Here is a 21080-nt window from a genome sequence, read left to right as displayed (position 1 = left end):
AACACCTAAAGTTGGGGACACATCATAATTAAACCCCCTTATCTTAATTTATTACACCATGACAAAAGAGTAAAATAGTTGTTCCCCAAATTTATTGCTTAATCTTGAGTTGCAGACTGGTGAAAGCATCTCCAATCATTCCACTAAACTCAAATTCATTTTAGTGTAAATGTCACACTAAATATTGATTTTACTCCAACCATTTACACTAAACTCAAACTTAAAAGAATATTCTCCAAATTATGCCTTTTTTACTCACGTTTGAAAAAATTTTAGGTTTTTGTTTAGTGTAAACCTAAAGATAGGTATTTTTTTCTCAAAAACCAAAAATGAGATTGGTTTTTGAGTACTATTAGAGCTAAATACCTATCCCATTTTAGGTTTTAGAGTACCCTTGGAGATGGTCTTATACATTGTGTTGATATAATGAATCGTTGTGACATTGTATCTACCGACTGCCATAACTTTATGCTAAGTTTTTCTTACGCAATTTATTAATGGCATGGCCCTATAATTCCTTTTAGATGTGTGGAAGGTATGGATTGTTGGAGTCGCTATTATTCTAGAAAATTTTGATATCTCGGTCAATTGTCGCTCCATAGTACACAAGGTACGGAACCTACTCCAAAATTTTGAGTCTGTTATGGTCCGTCATGTGCACATAGAAGGTAACTTTGCAGCTGATTTTTTATCGAACTATGCATATAACTTTTCTAGAGGAGTTCATGTTTTAGAAAATCCACCGGTGAGTATTCTAAGCAGTTGGTTGCTTCATGATAGATTATGTGTTTCTTAGTTTCTCTTTTGGGGCGCTGCCCGCAGTTATGTACCCAAAAAAAATTTCATTAGATTGCTAAATATAATAGTCATATAATTAGAGGGGAGTGTTATATTGCTAACTCATAACTTAATTGCTAACTACAACTAAATAATAGCCATTAGATATTTAAATTAAGGGCTTAGATCATTAATCCATAAATGTCAATACGATTAACGAAAAACGTCAATAAAGCCATAGTATTAATTCCAAAAAATATCACTAGGGGTATTAATGTCAATTAACTACATGTTTAATTATAATTAACTTTTAAAAGAAATTCCAAAACTTTTAATTCATATAACATATACCAAATTAAAGATAATTTCATAAGGATTCCAATGATATCATACATGCATATGTTTCGACGTCAAAATTTGAATAAAATTTCAAATTTTTTTAATTTTTTCGTATAGCAGAAAATGTCAACATGTAATATAAAATATGTCAAGTATAATATATGTAGAATGTCAATATAAGCAATGGGTTAACATTCTTAAAGCATTGTGTTGACATTCTCAAAGCATTGTGTTGATATTTTCAAACACTATATTGACATTTTCAATCCAAAGCCTTAATTTGACGTTTTTTTTTAATTTTTTGATTTAATTAATAAAAACGAAAATTACACGTGGCAAATTGTAGACCACACGCTTTTTTAAAATCATGTGGCCTTAAATTAGTTGTAGTTAGCAATTAAATGATGAGTTAGCAATTGATCACAGATGTTTTAACGATATACTAATATTTTAACACCAACAAAATACAATTCAGTTAATAAGATAATAAGATGTTTTAACGAAAATATAATTATAATAGTTATAACGTAAAGTGGTCAACGTTCTCACAATTGACGTTGTAAATAAAGTAAGATAATGGGAAATGGAAAATAAAATAATTTATATAGTTACTAGCTTACTGCAATATTAATTGTTTTGGTTTTTGGCTGGTTTCTAACTATAAATACCGTAAATCCGAAAGTCACCCATAGAAATTTCCAGCTATAAACCTTCATAAGCAAGGCACGATTTCTGTTTCCAGATCTACTTGCATTGTTAATCCTCAGCTCTCACACACACAATTGAAGAAATTGCTGTGATTTCCACTGCTAGAAGATCTACGTAGCGATCGATGGGGGGACTACCATCGACGCCGCGAGGCGGCGAAGCGCGGCCGCAGGAGACGGCTGAGTATTTAATTGGGGAATTCGTTGGTGAGAAGTCATTTCCCCTCACTTCCGATTACTGGCAGAAGCTTCTCGAGCTTCCTCTCGATCTTCGCTGGCCTGCTCATCGCGTTCGCCGAGCCTGTCAGCTCTTCGGTCTGTGAATTCTCAATTCCGTTTGTTTTTTTCAATTAAAATCTGTCTACGCTTTCCTCGTGCCTACAATTTTGCTATTCATGTGCTATTTTGCGGAGTTGTAGCCTGCATTGCCGATATCTGTTCCGAGATTGTGTGAACTCGGTCTCACGAGTGTGATTTATCCTCTGTTATGTTTCTTCGCTTTCTAGTTATGGTTTGATGATAGTGCCACAGAATGTTTTAGAGAAATGCAGCAACTAGTGAGTCTTATCTAGAGATGTGTCGCAAACCTAAATTGTAGCCAGACTTACGCCGTTTGAGAGAGTGATGAGTTTAATAATAAGTCTTTGTGGATGTCTTAGGAACACCGTTTTAGAAATGAGTGTATCTATTTCTGCAAGCTGATCTTTGTTCAGAATGCGTATGATGTCCTCCATAAGGTCACTACTCACTACAGTTATGTTATGGAAAGACGGAGTTATCCTCTTTGTATTTCATTACATAGTCATCTGTGATAAAATTGACTCTTGAGAAATTTTTGATGTCTGAGCATTTATGCATATCTTCTATAGCAATATTGATTATGCATCTTTTAGTAATATACCACATCTTTTGTATATGCCAATCCTTATTCCTTAATGAGAGCTTGTATGTCTCTGGTAGCTTCCCCAACAAAGATGCATCTTTTAAGAAATCTGGTGCAAATCATTCTAGTGCAAAGTTGAAATATTAGAAGATCATAATTTCGGGTACTTCTGATAGGCTGTGGAGTTGTTATTTAGGTTTTGGAAGCCAGAATTCTGTAGAAAGTGTGCTGTTAACTGAAGCATGAGAGTTCTCATCTTATACTTTCAATTTTGCATAGTAAAACTAGTAGCAACCAATCCATTATTTCTCGAGGATGATGGTTTATGTCAGCTTCGATGGATATGCTTCAATAAGCTCTAGCCCATTGAGCGATTGCAAATTAGGGAAATTTACTCACACATTTTGTTATCAATGTCTATGTGAATATTAAATACTATCTGCCAGATTTTTAAGGTTCATTTCATATGGCTGATTCAGTTATTCTCCGATATGTGTGCAGCCATGAATAATTGTAAGACAAGGCACCTCGTGAAGATTTTGATTAACCTGGCATGGTGTTTGCAAGAGTGTGTTTCAGCCTCTGATATGGAGTCCACTGCTCTCTCAAAAGCTCTTAATGCATTATTCATATCTTCTGTTTTCCTGAAGTATCTCATTGAGAATACTAGGAGTGACAACTTTGAAGAACTGTACCTGTCGCTGGATGAAACTGATCCTGTGCCGAATAATTTCTCAAAAGGTTCAACATGCTATGTCTGCACCGATTTTTATTTCTTTTCTTCCTTGATGTTGTTAGTTAGTACTACTTTTTTATTTGTGCAATCAAATTATTGCTTTCAAATTTTTGGAATATTTCACATTATCGCTGTGTTTAGATGCAGGAAAGTAGATGGAGTAGCTTTGAATGATTAGGAAAAATGTATCCTATGTCTCCATTTACTTCTGAGTATTTCCTAGATAGTTAAAAAGTTAGTTCTACTAGTAAACAATGGATTAGACTATAGTATTTTTATCTATCTAGGCTAATCCTCAAAAGTATTTTTTGGGGAGTTTACAAGCAGCCCGAGCTTATTTTCACAGCTTATAGAATGTTTAGGAGCTTATTTTGCCAAACACTTCTCACAAGCTTATAAGTTGTTTCAAGGAGCTTATATGCTTAGCCACGCTGGTACTTAGGCTTATCCATAAAATGGTTTACCAAACTAACAACAAAGTAGATGATATGCCTTGTTGCTATTAAATATCAAGTAGTAAGTTTCCCATCAAGTCGTCTGTACTTAGCTTTTTCCTCCAAGAGTCTCCAGTGATTATTGTGAGTACATGTGTAGACCATGCTGATTTACTCATGATCTTTATCCTTCTTAGTTCTAGTCATTCTCAAATAAACTGATTTACATAATTTTTTGTGTCATTTCTTTCAACTATGAAACAGGTCAACATGTTGGAAGCTTAATCATGTTCAGTGCTCTCAATTTTATTGGCAAAGTTGATGTCAGGTATGGAGTGAGCTGTGTGTTACCCGGTTGATGTTAAAGAGGCATGTCCATAACCTCTTTTCTCTACAGACCTGGAACATACCATCTGCATCAGGAGCTCCTTCACTTCATAGTGATAGCATCGTCAACTCAACTTCTCTCTGGGCCAACACCAGGACCAAATGATATACACCCATTCATTGATGCAGCAATGACACAGGTGAGTAAGTAACTTTCTCAAGTATCTACGAGGCTCTCAACTTCTTCTTCTGATTAAAAGGGTGCCTCTTTTGCAGGAAAGCTCTTTGGTCAATATGGTCGTGCACAGGTTGTTGCTAAATTACATTACACGCCCACAGTTTTCTGTTAATACTTCATCTTCTATACTATTTTCGGAAGGAAATCAGCCAGGAGTTCTAAGGAGAGTTAGCTCTGCAGCAGGTATCACTTTATTACACACCTTACTCTGATTTAAAAGTTTGTGTGGTGTAATTATAGTGTATTCGCTTATTTGTTTGAACTTTACACTCTTGAACTTTTTTTGGAAATGACATTTTTTTAATGGATTTCATCTTTCTCTCTTCCTTGTGAAATATAGGTTCGCAATTCTTAAAAACATGTTTTTCTTTTCTAACTTCAAACATAATTCAAACCTGCAGCAAGCTTGGTGCTGTTTCCCATCAATTATTTAGTCAGCTCAACTGGTGAAGCCTCAAGACGTTCATTAGCAGAAGACAGTCTTCATGTCCTACTCATTCTCAGTTATTACCGAAAATGTGTATCAGTGGACTATGCAAAGGATAACAGTCTTAATAACAGTTCAGAATCTCTTCAAAAGGAAGAAACATACTTTTCGGAAAACCCTTTCTGCAAAGCATTACAGAATGTCATGGATGTTGAATGTATGAGATCTTCTGCATTCCAGATCTATTGTTTGTTTGCATATGCTCTAATAGTAATAGTGCTCAAGTCTGACTAGTATGCCTACAGTTGATCGTGTTGATGTTGAAGGGAATGCACACAGTGAACCAGTCACGAGACTACCTTTTGCTTCACTTTTTGATACTCTTGGAATGTAAGTCTTCTCTTTACCTTCTGTGTTATACTGGAAGCAGGTTGTGTTGCTGTACAGTGCTTATCATTTTTGGATCCTCGAACTGCTATAGTTAAAAAAATAACTGCTATGCTAGAAATCGAACAATTTGAAAGACTTACAGTATGTGGTTTCAATTGCATTATTGTTAATCTGTTTATTTAGCTGTAACTAGTAAGAGATTCATAATATCAACACGTAAGGATAAAATGGCTTTGCTGGCCTTTTATGATTTTAGGTTTCTATTTTGTGAACTTTTGATTTCTTTTTCTACATAATATCCATTTGTAGGTTGTTATAACTTAATCTCTCTCTCTCTCTCTCTCTCACACACACACACAGTTGGACACACAAGTACATATATGCTGCTCACATGTAATGTGTTTTTTCTCCCAGGAGCTTGGCTAATGAAGCTTCTGTCTTGTTGCTTTATTCGTTGGTGCACGGAAATTCGAAGTTTTTGGAGTATGTGTTGGTGCGAACAGATGCTGATACACTGGTAGATATCAGAATCTTTCACTTGATAACCCCAGCTTTCTTTGTAATGTCTCTAATCTTGATAATCAAAGCCCAAAGATCTAGGAATTATCAGCAATGAATATTGGCTCGTGATCTTCTCAGGAAGCCTTTGTGAGGTCATCCACCTAATAAAGAAATTTGTAGTGCACTCACTAGAGGAGAGGCATTGATAAAATTAGATGTGAAATGAGGTTTTGTTTCGTTTTATTTTTTATGCTCATGTTAGAATTATGAAAGTAGATGTCCCTGGTGTTTTTGCATTAAAAAGGTTGAAAGCACCTGACTAATTTCACCAATTCCTCTTTAGTAAAATATGAGTGTAACTACTTGTTTGTGATAGACTATTGATATTTTTCTGGTCATTTATCTTCTTCTGTGTGATAGACTATTGATATTTTTCTAGTATTTCCCCTCGGTTCTATTTCTTATTCCTTTTGATATTTGATGATGACATGTTGTGATTGGCAGTTAATGCCTATGTTGGAGACACTATACAATGCTTCGAACAGGACATCAAATCATATCTATATGGTCCTTGTTATCTTTCTCATACTAAGTCAAGATTCCACTTTTAATGCCAGCATCCACAGACTGGTAAAGATTTTATTGATCCGTATCTTCTGTTAATTACTTTGAGTGGCAGTTGATTATTATTTATTCTTCCAGATGCTTCCTAATGTTCCCTGGTATAAAGAGCGTATCCTGAATCAAACATCACTTGGATCTCTCATGGTGGTTATTTTAATTAGAACTGTGAAATACAATCTCTCTAAGCTACGGGTAAGATTTGATATTTTTCTATGGTCCCTTTTCTTTTCCATTATGTTTCGCTGTTCTATAATTTCCTCCAAGATACTCACCGGTGCTTGTGAATTCATGAAATGTTACTGAAATGTGCTTTAATGAGATACCTGGAATCTCGAAGACGAAGTGCAAAATTGCTGCCTTTTGTGCCAATTAAAAAACTGCAGAAAACTATTAACTTGTGCCACGAAAACATCTCATTTTGACATCTTTTTATTAACAGATCAAATGATACATCACGATGATGAATTATAAATTCTGCTTGTGCCACAAATACGTCCGCTCTTTTATATTATAGTCTATAGATCATAATTTCTACTTGTAAATCTTGTCAGATTACACGAACCATAATATACTACGAAGGAGTTTTGCTTGGTTATTTAATATTTTCACAATTCTCTTGGAAACAGGATGTCTATCTCCATACAAACTGTCTTGCAACTTTGGCAAATATGGCACCACATGTTTACAAACTGAGTGCGTATGCATCGCAGCGGTTGGTTAGCCTTTTTGATATGCTTTCACGCAAGTATGTCTCATGTTATTTGTTATTGTCGTATTTGATTGTTTTCGGTCATTTATAATGACTGTTTTGGATATGATATTTGATTTCATCTAATTCTTTAGGTACAATAAATTAGCCGAGATTACAAATGAAAAGATAAATTCAGGAGATGGTGCTCTAAGAGGAGACAGCCTTGCAGAGGATCCTGTAAGAAAACCCATGCTTGTAACTTTTGCAATTGCAGTCCTCCAAAAGCTTTATATGATTACAGACTTTACAGTGCCTTCATTTTTGATGCAGTCTGTTGAACTGCATATATATACTGATTTCCTGAGGATTGTGCTGGAAATACTAAATGCAATCCTTACTTATGCATTGCCCCGGAATCCCGAGGTACTAAATGTGTAAAGTCATTGATTACTCAAGCAAATTATTGCCGAACTGCAATCTTTTCTGGGTGTTTTCTCATTACATGTCCTTATTTTAACTGCTACTTTCAGGTTGTTTATGCAATTATGCACAGGCAGGAAGTTTTTCTACCTTTCAAAACTCATCCACGTTTTAATGAACTGTTGGAAAACGTATACAATGTAAGTATTCAGAAAAGAGCATTTTCCCTTACATAAGCAAATGTACTTCAACTGATTTACAAACTGTATCATCTACACGATGGAAGTGTTATGCTCTCGTCCTTTCTTTTATCTACAAACTTACAATCACATTATGATTCTTTTCTTGTTCCAGGTTTTGGATTTCTTTAATAGCCGCATTGATGCACAAAAATTAGATGGAGAGTGGTCGGTTGAAAAAGTGCTTCAACTCATAATAGACTACTCTCGTGCTTGGAGAGGTGATGGAATGAAGGTATTAATGAACACTTACCGCAATAAGTTCAAAGTTCTTGTTGTTACTTCCTTGTGTCTAACTTAACCCTCTTGCCTTGAAAGACATTTACACAATTACGTTTCACCTACGAACAAGAGAGTAACCCTGAGGAATTCTTCATTCCATATGTGTGGCAAATGGTTCTATCTCACAGGTATACTTCCTCAACATCATAAACATGTCCCATCATTGATCCTTATCAATTTCATTTCATTCCGCCTGCCTCTCCGTGAATTGAGTTTATGTTCTATCTCGTATGCAGTGGATTTGCTTTTACTGCAAGCAGCATAAACCTATTCCCAGTGCCTGTCGAAGTAAGAATACTATCCTGCTTCTTTTAGCTCCATTCTGCTGAAACTCCGTATTGAACTATAGAGTTGCGAATTAAGGTAATAATATTGATGGATTACTCAAATTGAACTGCAGGATGTAATTTCACCGGAGGCGGAGAAGCCCCATACCGACGAGCTGAAGGAACACGCCCTCCAAGTTGACACACTTGTATAGTCCAGTTTTATAACTAGGCTCGAACAAACTTGTATACATGAAAATTGTAGGAATCTCAATCCATTGCTGTTTATATAATCCCTTTGTATATATCTTATGTTTTTTGAATACGGATACCTCTAATGCTAGCGAATAAGAGAGATCACCCCGTTTTGTACAATGTACTACTCATCCACATTGTTCACAAATGTTATATTTATTTTTTCAGTAATCATGTAATTTTGATCTGTAATGATTCAAGCTTAAGAAGAAGCGATTGACAGGATGAAATTCATCATATTACTGGCAAGCATCTAAATTCATACTATTACATGAAGTATCTACAAAACATGATGACATAAATTTGCAACATATTAGTAGCACCAACGATGATACTCCTCCAGCTTAGAGAGACACAAGGGCGCCACCTTTGATATACTCAGTGAGGGCCAAAGCGAGGAGGCCGAGCATGGCAAACCTCCCATTCCAGAGCTCGGCATCAGAGGTCATGACAGCCCCGGCTTTGGATTCAGGCGTCTGGCCGCTGAACAAAGGGACGAGGGAAGCTACCGAAAGCAGCGCGCTGGTGAAGACAAACCACGGGAATCCACCGTTCTGCACCTGCGCGAAGATGTCCCTTCCGCTGGCCAACTCCACCGCAATGGCGGCCACAAACCCGGTCATCGCCAGCCGCCCGTTGATCCGCTCTGGGGCCGGTCCACTAAAGGCCAACACGTCGAAGAAGTCCGTGCTCACCTGCACAAATATGACCAACCAATCAGAAACTATAGATCATATACCATATATGTCCACACTTTTTTTCTTATCGAAGAAAAATACCTTAGGCTTGGGAGGGATAGGTGTGGGAGAGGGAGTGGGAGGGGCTATGGCCGGCTCTTTGGTGTCATCATTCTGCTAATTCAAGAACAAACATATATAATCAGATGAATGAAAATAGAGATCTAATTAATTAAGAGTGAGAAAAGAAAAGGAAAGGGCAGTTACCTCAGCCGAGCTTCTCACTATAAACTTGAGATTTCTCTTGATAGGAAGTGCAAAGTTAGAAGCTCCAAGTAGGTGTTTTGTGTTGACCGGGCTCCGGCCTAGGACTGAGGAAACTCCATAGCAGGATGCAGCCATTTGATCTGTGTGTGTGTGAGAGAGAGAGAAGGATCTGAAACACAAAGTGCAAGAGCTGATTTTTAGAGACGTGTTGAATTTAGTGTGGGTTGGTGGAGTAATGAATGCTAGTAGAAGTGTTGCATTGGCATGGGAATTTGAGTGTGAGATAAATAGTGCATGCGAAAGTGAAGAAGACAAAAGGGGTGGATATTTTTGCATCCACGTAATTCATCTATGGCCCGTTCAATTTTTTCACTCACGTGGATGCTTTTGGCCAAGACACTTTTACTGCAAATGGAGGGAGAGAGTAAGAGAGAGGGCTGGAACTTTCTAGACCATGAGAAGAAATCATGTGACTAATTTACTGCAACGAATCATAGGCAACTTGCATTGTTACATTAATATTAGTGTTAACTAGTACGATGTAATCAAATTGAGTTTACTTGTGTGGTTTAATTTAATTAGTTAGTGGACCACCCGCTCTTAAATTGGATGACTGCTATGCTCATTCCTTAATTAATTGTTACGAGTACTATATATATTCATCACTTCATTCCAAATCTTGGTAAAGGGATATAAGAGTTCTGAAGTATTTTTAAAATTGGTGCGACTAAAATAGGACTTATGCATACAATTGTTTCCGAAATAAACTCACTCTAATTAATATGACACTTTTCTACCCACTAATTAGTTTCTGCTACCCATGTTCTATTCTTTCTCTCGTTCTTTAGTTCTCTCTCTGAGCACCACTCTAAAAACCACACATGTAGTGTTATCAAATGTTGTTGGTTCTGTAGCCTTTTTCAACAATATTTATGTATTTCACGTCTGAATTCTTAGTTTCTTGTTATTTGAATGTTTCTACAAACTTTGCCTTTGTATTGAAAATCTCGGATCAGACTTCGCAAGGAAATCAAGAAGGTAACATCGGCTACAGGTATCACCGTTCACACTCACAAATCAGAGAAATAATGATTAGAGAAGACGGCCAAAAAGAGGAGCCGAAAAGAAAGATTTAAAGAGAATCACACAAGATAGATATATCGTCTCAAAAAGAGTGACATAAAATATGCAAACGAATAAGAGAGATCATAGACTAAAAAGTCTCACAAAGCAAACACACTCATTAATCAAATGATCAGGAGCGGCAATTCGAGTGGAGTGGCCACATTGTGATTATCAGGCGACTCCAAGATAAGTAAGTGTTGGGCCTCATTTTAATTCAATTGGACCAATTTAAAGAATGATCCACATAATTATATCAGTATTTCACACTTGTAGATCACTCATTGAGGGCAAAAAATAGGCACTGACTCACCCTAATTAAAAGAAAAAAAAGAGACTAGGAATAGTTCGACAATGATTAATTCCACGCTGATTTCTAATCACAAGTGTGAAACAAAATCATTTTAATGCACCAGAATTGAAAATCAGTTAGAAGTTAGAACCTAGTAATAATTGGACACTGCGTTGTTCCATCAAATAACCTTCTTCCACGTATTCCTTGAAACGACGACGCATCAGTATTTACCCCAATATTACTATTCCAAATCAGGCGAGTCGAGTCAAAATATCGCATTCAAAAACTTGAAAGCGAGAGTCGAATCGTTTGATCGTAGTTCAATGGAGACGACGGGAGGAATTATCAGGTGCGGCGCCCTTTTAGGCCTCCTTCTTCTCGCCACACTGACCCGTATCTCTGCGCTATCGGTCACCGTAAACGACGTCGAATGCATATACGAGTACGTCTTGTACGAAGGCGACACCGTTTCCGGGAATTTCGTCGTCGTCGATCACGATATCTTCTGGAGCTCCGATCATCCCGGCATCGACTTCACGGTATTGATTTTACGCTTTTTTGTTTCCCCTAATTTTTCTGTTGATCTGTGGAATTGGATTCAATTGTGGGAGTTTCGATCTAGGTTTTGGAACCTTGTGCTGAAAGAAAGGATTTTTATTCATTGTTGTTGTAGTTGTTCATCAATTGAGTGAATTGGAGATGGTAGTTGGAGCTTTAATTTTGTTATTTTGGTTATTTTCCATTATGTAAGTAGTGATTAGTCCTAGTATAGTGAAGCCTTAACAAATGATTGAAGATTTTCATTGATTCAGATATTAAAATTGTGTTTGCTAACATTAATTAGTGATTAATCTTTCTTTGATTGTGTTTTGGTTATTTTCCATTATGTTGGTGATTAATTTTTCTATGATTTTCTATAAATGCGATCTCAATAATCTGGCCTGCGTTAATTACAGATATGGAAAAAGTTTGAGACTTGATAAAATCTAACATTCTTTGAGCGTTTCCTGCTTGTTAGTTGAGCAGCCATCAAGTAGAGTTCTAGTTCCATCAAGTCACTCTTAACTTGATCTCAAGTCCCTAATTATGAAGAAACTGATTTATTTGTTTGGTAATGCTTGAGCACTTTTTTGTTAGGGGTGTGGCTGGGAAGTAAAAAGTTCTTCCCAATCTTGTTAATTGTAAGCCTCTAGAGTTCTACACTGGCTGTTAACGTTGGACACTGTCACTTGACAACCTAGAAAAGTTAACAAAAAAAGATACCAACTTTCAACTCTTTTCAACCCGTACGTGACCATGACTGATGGTATTTAACCAAAAATATAAGCCAGCAAAGCAACATTCTTAACAAAATCATGAACTTGAAAATTAGAAGGCTTACGTATGGATCTTAATCAGTTCTATACTTCTATTGAAATTCTGCCACTGTTTAGTGTGTCCCAATTGTTTAAAATCATATTCACTCATTGGCATATTGGAGTAAGTAAACTCAATAAAGACAAATTGGTTATACTCTAAGATGGGCTTGAATATGTAAAAATAATTTTGTTAGTTTGAACTGCTTATTCAGTAAGATTGTGGATTTCTGGTTTATTTGGGACTCCATATCCATAGAGAACATTTTATTGCACAGCCATATTTTAAGGTTATTGCATAGCTTCACTTGTGAACACATTAAATGAACGTGGATGTTTTTCTTAGATGAATGTTGGTGGAAGCTTTTAATATATAAGTATTTGACATCAGATGCACAATATTGATGATGCTTGTTGATGTAGGCAACATCACCAGCAGGTAATATTGTGCACACTTTGAAAGGAACATCTGGGGACAAGTTTGAGTTTAAGGCCCCTAAAAGTGGAATGTACAAATTTTGTTTCCACAATCCCTATAATACACCAGAGACAGTCTCTTTCTACATTCATGTTGGCCATATTCCCACTGAACATGACCTTGCGAAGGATGGTTTGTCTGATCTTACTTAACTTTATATATTAGTTTCACACTATTCGTTGTTCCTCTTTACTTTCAATCACCTTATTGTTCCTTCTCCTTTCCCCCTAATCTTAACAGAACATTTGGACCCCATTAATGTCAAACTTGCTGAACTGAAGGAAGCTTTGGAATCTGTGACTGCAGAGCAGAAATATTTGAAAGCTCGTGATACTCGCCATCGCCATAGTATGATTCTTCTATCATATTTTAAATTACTTATTTATTTTTCTCCTGCCTTCTTTTTATCCCAAGTGATCAAAACTCTGCTCAACTGTTCTGAAATTAACAAATGGTTAGTAACTGTGTATTCACTAAAAGTTGGTCGCGATAGTGTTTGGACCATGTTACTAAACATAAAGAGACAATAGCAGTAACAAAATCTTATCTATCTTAGGTTGCTAGCTTTCCTTTGTGTGTGGTTTTTTATTTGGCTTGCGGCTCAATGCTGGTTGAAAAGGTTGCTTTAGATATATGAAATAAACCAAAAAAAGTCGCCCCTTTGCGAAGTCCTTAAAGTCATATCATTGCACGCCATATTTTTTATCCTTAAATATGGAACAAACTACTACTCCATATAGTAGTTGCATAAGCTTCCTTCTTAGAGGTCTTTATGGGATAACTTATTGTGGAACTTATCGTGTTTTTGTGATGTTTTTGTGAATCCCAACTGTGTTTGTATTCCTACTTTCTATACGTAATATGGTCTGTGTTACTCCTGCAGCAAATGAGAGCACGAGAAGGCGTGTCATATTTTACACGGTTGCGGAATACCTCTTGCTTGCACTAGTAAGCGGACTTCAGGTCGTCTACATACGTCAATTGTTCAGTAAATCTGTTGCATACAACCGTGTTTGATCAAACCGCTAGCTACTTTCCTCTCCTCAAATCTGGTTTGATTGTTGAGCTGGGGAAGAAGATGGTGAATAGTGAGGTTTGTATAACAGAAGTGGTCTTTTTATTTAAACTGCCCTTGTTGTTTGAAATCACTGAGCAAACTCCTTAGTTATACGTGATTTAGTTAGAGGATCTTGATTAATGTAATTTATTTTATTTAGTTGTCGAATGATTTTTGTTTGTCCTATACTGAGGTTTTAAATATAGTGAACCAATTAAATTACACGGACAGCTGAGATCTTGATTTTTAAAGCATACTAGTATCTATTCCCGTGCGATGCACGGTTCAATTAATTTTACGGAAATTAATTTAATAAATCACTTTATCATTACTCGAATTTGAAAACTAAAAAAAACTAAATTTGCAAAACTTAACATCTACAAAATATGTACAATAGGCATATATATAGACTACATATGTATTTGTTCTAAAGTTTTCATCTTATTTTTCTTTCTCTTCTAGAATTCTCTACTTTTTTCTTATATATTTTATTTATCCCTAAATATTTCTATTATAAATTATCTTCAAATTTTAATTACAAAAATCGGGCTTATTATTTATTTGAACACATTTTGTAAATACTATATTATGTTATAGTAAATAATTATAACCTGCAATTATTATACTATATTGATTAAACTTATCAATTTTATTTTGTAAATAATTATAATCACAACTAATAACTATAATCTCAATCTAGAGTAATATAAGTAAAATGTTAAAACCTGCAATTAGTATAATATTTAAAATTATACTAAAACAACAAAAGCACATATATTGATTTAGATATAAAATGAACAATTTTATTTAAACAATACATAGTAAAATTATGTCTAACACCATCAATATGAAATTATTAATATACAATTTATAATGTTCAAAATATGGAAGTCATTGTCATAGAAAAATATAATAAATATTTTTATCAATTTCAAAGATCTAATTTATTAAATTATACAATAAATTCATCACGTTAATCCAAGTCATCACATAAATGCATAAGAATTTATTATATCATATACTATGTCTCATAAAAAAATAATCATGTAAACTCTTCACCTATATAATTGGGTCAACTAATTAAAAAATGTATTGCTAACAAACAATTTATTAGGTATAGTAACTCATTCATGTTAAAACATTACCCTCCGACTTCTCTTTGTACTCCAATACCCCTCTAACTTATCATTTTTCCAACATCTTTTATCCGCCTCCATCTAGCTCGGCCCTTCTTCATCACCAGTTATCATCTCCTGTATTTTTCTCGTCTTGCATCGGCGCAATCTATTACATAAGCCAGTTTTTCACTATCTATTCTACATGTAATACTTTAAAATAAAAATCAACTACATACCCTATATTACAACTTTTTACCATTTCTTTGACTTAGGTGCTTTTTTGCATAAAATATATGGAAGTGACGAGGTTTGAGATGAATATGCAATGCATTAACCACCAGTTTCTATGATACTATATTGAATCTATTTGTAAATAATTATTATAGCTAAGACAAATAAAAAATAAAAACAAAACTAACAAAAAATAAAACATACTAACATTAAGAAAAAAGCTTAAATATGGACTAATATCACTTAAACATAATATGATCCTCAACCTTATTTTCCTCCCCACTCTCCAAATTAATATTTTATACTCTACGTCTTCTTTGCTTTCGTTTGCCATTTCGTTGACTTTGAATGTTCGCTTTGCATGAAATTTGTGAAAGTGACAAAGTTCGAGATGAATATGCAATGCAAAATATTATAGATAGTTAGTTCTATGATTTCTTATATCGGAAAAAATAATTATCTTGCTTGAAAGTTGAAACATTTACAATTATGTAAAAACGTTCATAATGATTAAATAAAATTAAATATTATTAATGAATATGTAATGTCATCAATCAATCATAATATTAAATGTATATAAATATCATTATGAATAGTATAACAACCTTTCATTTTCTATAATAATTATGACATATTGTATAGTAATTATTAAAATTTATACTCGTATAACTTACATATTTCAACATAAGACCAAAACTCGTCTTTTATATATACTAGTTTTAACCCACGTGCGATGCACGACGGAATATTTTTTTGTCATACGATTTTAAATTTTTAATCGATTAACTAAAATAAGAAACAATATAATTATATAAGATTTAAAATGGAAAAATTTACTACTATATAATAAAAATTCAATAAATATGTACTCCTCAATTCATTTTACACCTAAAGACGTTAAATTAAACATATTTAAAATGGAATTAAGACAAATAAAATTATTTGGACAATGACAAAGAGACTATATTAAGTGTTGACATTTATGAAAAATATGTTTAAAACAATCCTTCATATTTCTCTACTAAAAATAATAAATTGTGTAAAGATGAAGATAAATACTATGTATGTTTGAGTTAAGGATGTTACCATTCTTCCCTCTCTAAGAAATGTATGAAATATCGGATAAAATTCTGGAACCATATACACGCGATACTCTAATTATTGTAACTAAAAGAAAAAAACAACAATAAATGAAATGGAAATTACAATGAAAATTAGTCAAGAAAAACCCCCTTTCCGCAAGACAAATTACATCACGGTTAGTGCTCTCGGATTGACGTATTTTTCCCAAAGATGAAACGAATTCCTCCTAACGTATATAACATCTCAAACCTGCTAGGCACCTATAAACTTGACGGGGCTTCAAAATCGAGCAAAACAATGTTCCTAAAATGTGCAATAAAATGTTGAGAGCTTGAGAGAGAATGAAGAATGTTTTGTTAGTGTGTAAATTCATCCACAACTCTATGCCTTTAATAGGTACAAAATTAGTACATGAAAGATCATTGAATTAAAACATCATAAATTATAAAATCAAGACAATTTAGGTTACAAAATTTGTTAAATGCTCACTATTCTATTTAAATTTATTTAACCACCATTGTAGTGCTTAAAGAATTAGTCAAATTCTCATTAAAATATCTAAATAAATATTCATGAGAGTTACTTAAAATATTCAAATTGGTCCATAACTTATAAATATTTCAGAATAAGGAAAAAACATATAAATATTTCAAAAAAAGACCAAAACTCGCCTTTTATATATGTATAGATTGATCATTGCATGTTTTGAAACTTAATTCGCATTACTATATTCGAATCCGAGACCTTTGGCCAAATCACATACAATTATTACTTTTTTCTTTGTGGTACTATTAGTGAAGGATAATGTTTAATAAGTGAGGATTTATTGTAAAACTAGTATCACCCACGCGCGATGCGACCCATTTTCTTTATTTTAAACTTATTTTATGCGGTAAAATGATTTTATAAATTCATAAAAATATCATTGTATGAAATCTGAAATCATAAATATATAAAATAAAAAAAATTATTAAAAAATATAAAATCAAACAAAGAAAAAAAAACACATATACCGAATGAGAAATAATATTATTATTTCAAGTTCTTAACTCATATAACCAAAGAAGTTTATAAACTAAAAATTGCACACAAATAACATATCATTTAAATCACTTTTTATGTCTATACTACAAAAGATCAATCACGAACACATGTCAATAAAAATAATGTATAAGGAGTATATTAGAAGATAGCCAAATCGATCAAAATCATCAACAAAAATACAACAAAATAGCATGGAATATACAACCGATATGCATGCATTTAGCCGGGGAAAAAAACAAAACTGATTGCATACCTAATAATATTCCCGCATCACCTACTTCCTGTGTAGTTGCTATCACTCATACCACGTCCAAGAAAGACAAATGAATAAGAGTTGTCACCAACCTAATATTCATATAAAAAATTGGGCTTTTCTTCGGCTATATGTTAGTTGTGCAACATTACCACTAACTATAGAAATTAAATAACCAACTAACACTAAATCACACATTTTATATATTTTTAATTCATTTAATATCTATTTTAAATGGCCATTTCCCTGAATACCCCTAAAATTCCTCTTATTTCCCTAAACATTCCTAAAACTCATCTTTTATATATGGTATAGATACTCATGTTTATATTACCAAAAACGGATGTATACTCAAAATAATAGAGGGTGATGAATATGTTATGGTAGACCACTCATGTGCACGATTGCAATTACTCTGTTGAATTAATCATTTAATTCGAAACGAAATAGTATAGGTTTGATTCTTTTAATTAAAGGAGTAGTAATGATAATATAATTATAATGATTGATGAAGAAGTTATTTTGAGTAACAATGTGGGTCGTATTATCTGCATTCTGCAGTATATTTATGACGTTTATAATAATGATGTTAAAATATGCCCATAGTTTACGAATATTATAGCCAACGGAAATTTTTAAAACCATCAAAGTGGTTGTTTGGGTCTTGGGAGGGATTGACAAAACCACCAACTTCTGCGTGACACATTATAATTTTTTGCCCTTTATTTTCTTTTCCACTGTTACAATCAAGGATCAAGACAAAGTCGAATAATGATTAATTAACATAATTTAGCACACATAATTGGATAATTTTATCATTTTGATTTATAGGAGTAGCATAGAGTGAAAGATTTACTCCATATTAAGCAAATAACTAGCCTTCGTTTTAATTAAGAAAGAAACACGTTCGAATTTTATAGCAAGATCTAAATTTATAATATTTCCTTATCAGTATATGCACAAATTTCGCTAATTCAAACTGAAAATTTTGACTAGTAATTAGTACTCCGCTGAGATTAGCTAAGTATGAAAATTTATAATAATACATTTAGTATTTTTTTGCACAAATTATGTCAACACTACATATGGAAGTAAGTGAGCTATGAATAGATAAAAAACTCCATCTCTCATTATATGGGTAGTTTGAAAAATGGACGAAATTTATTTGTAAGCAAGATCTTTAGTAGTTACTGTATGTCACAATGAAGTGTTGCCACGCAAGCATTTAACATTGGATAAGAAGAGATGGGCCAACATCGTTGAGATTACGAAATTACCCTCACCTGTCTCAAAACACCCTTATTTTCCCATCAAAACAAGGGCATAATAGTCAATAAATAACTCCACTGTAGCGTGCTCGTGAAATTTATTTAAACTCAATAAGTAAAGAATAAGTTCATCATCTCCTCTCTCTTTTTCTCTCATACATTTTCCTCTGAGATTTTCTCCAGTTAATCAAGAAAGAAGAAAAATGCTGGCCGTTTTAAACAAATCGGTGGCGAAAAGCCCAGTTGAACTGCAGCAGAGCCCCCAAAACGGCGCCGTTTCCGCGCTCAAAGACGGATTCTTGGCGACCCATTTCTCGTCATCACACTCGGCCTCCTTCGTAATCAATCTCGCTTCTTCCGGTTTCTTTGCCTACTCTTCTTCCCGGCAGAACCCTCTTCTTCCCAGGTTATTACTTATACTTCATTTTCTTTTCTTTTCTGATTCACTTTCATCGATCTGTAAACTGTTCTGTAGTAGTACTACTTACTTAGCGGATTATTGTTTATACTTGCATTCTATTTGGAGAGGTTTTTAGGGTTTATGAGATGCTAATTTGTGTGTGTGTGTGTGTGTTTCTTTGTTTTTGTTGTTATGTGGAAATTGGTGTATGATCAAATGATTCAAGGTAATAAAAATGCAATCTTTTCTCCTTTGTAGCATTAGGCCTTAGCATAGTGTACTGTTCTCCTTTATGTATCAGAAACTTATGTCAATTGGTTGGATGGATCTTGCCCAAAATGATACTACATCTGGAATTCTGGATGTATAGTGCTCTGCTCTACTAGAGTAATCAGTAATGCCCCTATGTCTCAGTTGTTTCTTTGTGTAAATCATGAGATATTGTGGTTTGTATGTATCTTGTGATCATAGTTTCTTTGGGTCCTGGGTTTTCATTGTGCCCTTGTTTCCTCCAGACTGTTTGCAGTTGTGGATGATATGTTCTGCTTGTTCGAAGGCCATATCGAAAACATCGCAGTTCTTAAGCAGCAGTACGGCTTGAACAAGACAGCTAACGAAGTAAGCATTGTGATCGAGGCTTATAGGACTCTGAGGGATAGGGGTCCTTATCCCGCTGAGCAAGTTGTGAGGGGCATCGCAGGGAGGTTCGCATTTGTTCTGTTCGATGCTACTTCACAATCCACGTTTATTGCTTCCGTGAGTAGTCTTTTGTTCCTTCTGATGTCATATGAAGCTCTGTTGTGTTATATGAAGCGGTCCATTAACTTGATGTCGATGGTGCAGGATGTAGACGGGAGCGTACCCTTCTTTTGGGGAACTGATGCTGAGGGTCACCTTGTTGTTTCTACCGACGCTGAAATCGTGAAGCAAGGCTGTGGCAAGTCTTCCTCTCCATTTCCCAAAGGTATACTCTCCATTAAGTTAGAATGATGTATAGCTTTCTCTTTGCTTTGTTTTGCTTTGAGCCTCTTCTTATAGTTCATAGAATAGGATCAAGAAGAGTATACATAGCTTTAATTCCTTGCTTAAACATTACCTTATTGTAATAGATTAGGATGAAGAGTATGCATACATAGTTCAACTTCAGTTGAGGCTAAGGAAATGTATTTTTATTTTCATTTGAATCAGGATGCTTTTTCACATCATCTGGAGGTTTGAGGAGCTATGAGCATCCAAATGAGTTGAAGGCAGTTCCAAGAGTGGACAGTTCGGGGGAGGTTTGCGGGATGACATTCAAGGTAGACGAAGGCTCGCGCAAAGGGAAGCCCGCGATGCCTAGGGTTGGAAGCGACGCAAATTGGTCCCTGCACTATTGAGCTAACTCGGAAAGTTGAATCTCTTGGCTTCTGTTATTACCCTCGTTTGATCTTGCTTACCCTTTAACCTTATTATCAATCTTAAAAGGAATGTTTTTCTCTGTTTTGTTTTGGAGTTGAGATGCTACGAAATAAGAAGCCATTTTTTATGGTATCTTCTTTTCTTGATGGATTTCTGCCCAGTAGGTTCTTACACAAACACAATCCATTTTGTGCACTTGATTGAATAATAATAATAATAATAATAATAATAATAATAATAATAATAATAATAATAATAATAATAATAACCGTTTTGATTCTTTGGAACAACTCGATGAATTTAGTAGATCGTTTTAGGAGGCCCTAATCAAATGACTATAGACCGAACCTATTCTATTTTAACAGTATGATGGTTGGTTGTTCATGGCCTGGCTTTACCTAACCGTCTTTTTTTTGGGATCAATATCAGCAATGCAGTTCATCTAACGATAAACCTAATCCCGAATTATAGAGCTATGACACAATCAAATCCGAATAA

The 21080-nt window shown here is 34.4% G+C and overlaps 4 protein-coding genes across 5 annotated transcripts; 3 read left to right on the top strand and 1 right to left on the bottom strand.

The window, feature by feature from the left end:
• The first annotated feature begins 1802 nt into the window (after positions 1–1802).
• Positions 1803–8703, top strand: LOC125223042 (dymeclin-like). The gene is made up of 18 exons (XM_048125997.1): positions 1803–2138; positions 3208–3447; positions 4141–4204; positions 4274–4403; positions 4480–4624; positions 4843–5085; positions 5174–5258; positions 5673–5775; positions 6264–6389; positions 6462–6575; positions 7010–7128; positions 7227–7311; positions 7405–7497; positions 7605–7694; positions 7849–7968; positions 8052–8143; positions 8252–8303; positions 8416–8703. Exons 1-18 carry the CDS (start codon positions 1949–1951, stop codon positions 8494–8496), a joined length of 2172 nt encoding a protein of 723 aa, XP_047981954.1. The 5' UTR covers positions 1803–1948; the 3' UTR covers positions 8497–8703.
• Positions 8704–8752: 49 nt separating this feature from the next.
• LOC125223043 (early light-induced protein 1, chloroplastic) lies at positions 8753–9759 on the bottom strand. 2 transcript variants are annotated; one of them, XM_048125998.1, is made up of 3 exons: positions 9481–9759; positions 9316–9390; positions 8753–9231 (listed from the first exon to the last, which is right to left on the bottom strand). In XM_048125998.1, the coding sequence occupies exons 1-3, from the start codon at positions 9613–9615 to the stop codon at positions 8881–8883; spliced, it is 561 nt and encodes a 186-aa protein (XP_047981955.1). In that variant the 5' UTR covers positions 9616–9759; the 3' UTR covers positions 8753–8880. The 2 variants fall into 2 exon arrangements, with proteins under 2 accessions (XP_047981955.1, XP_047981956.1); XM_048125999.1 differs by having other exon boundaries at positions 9316–9387; positions 9481–9758.
• Positions 9760–11117: 1358 nt separating this feature from the next.
• On the top strand, positions 11118–14009 carry LOC125218132 (transmembrane emp24 domain-containing protein p24beta3-like). The gene is made up of 4 exons (XM_048119736.1): positions 11118–11436; positions 12676–12862; positions 12971–13078; positions 13614–14009. Exons 1-4 carry the CDS (start codon positions 11221–11223, stop codon positions 13745–13747), a joined length of 645 nt encoding a protein of 214 aa, XP_047975693.1. The 5' UTR covers positions 11118–11220; the 3' UTR covers positions 13748–14009.
• A 4923-nt stretch (positions 14010–18932) lies between these two features.
• Positions 18933–20714, top strand: LOC125219867 (stem-specific protein TSJT1-like). The gene is made up of 4 exons (XM_048121951.1): positions 18933–19190; positions 19700–19940; positions 20028–20148; positions 20373–20714. The coding sequence occupies exons 1-4, from the start codon at positions 18988–18990 to the stop codon at positions 20558–20560; spliced, it is 753 nt and encodes a 250-aa protein (XP_047977908.1). The 5' UTR covers positions 18933–18987; the 3' UTR covers positions 20561–20714.
• The last annotated feature ends 366 nt before the right edge of the window (positions 20715–21080 follow it).

This window comes from Salvia hispanica, chromosome 4 (assembly GCF_023119035.1).
Source record: "Salvia hispanica cultivar TCC Black 2014 chromosome 4, UniMelb_Shisp_WGS_1.0, whole genome shotgun sequence".
Lineage (NCBI taxonomy): Eukaryota > Viridiplantae > Streptophyta > Magnoliopsida > Lamiales > Lamiaceae > Salvia > Salvia hispanica.
Note: the sequence above shows the minus strand (reverse complement) of the source record. Positions and strands in the feature narration are given on the sequence as shown.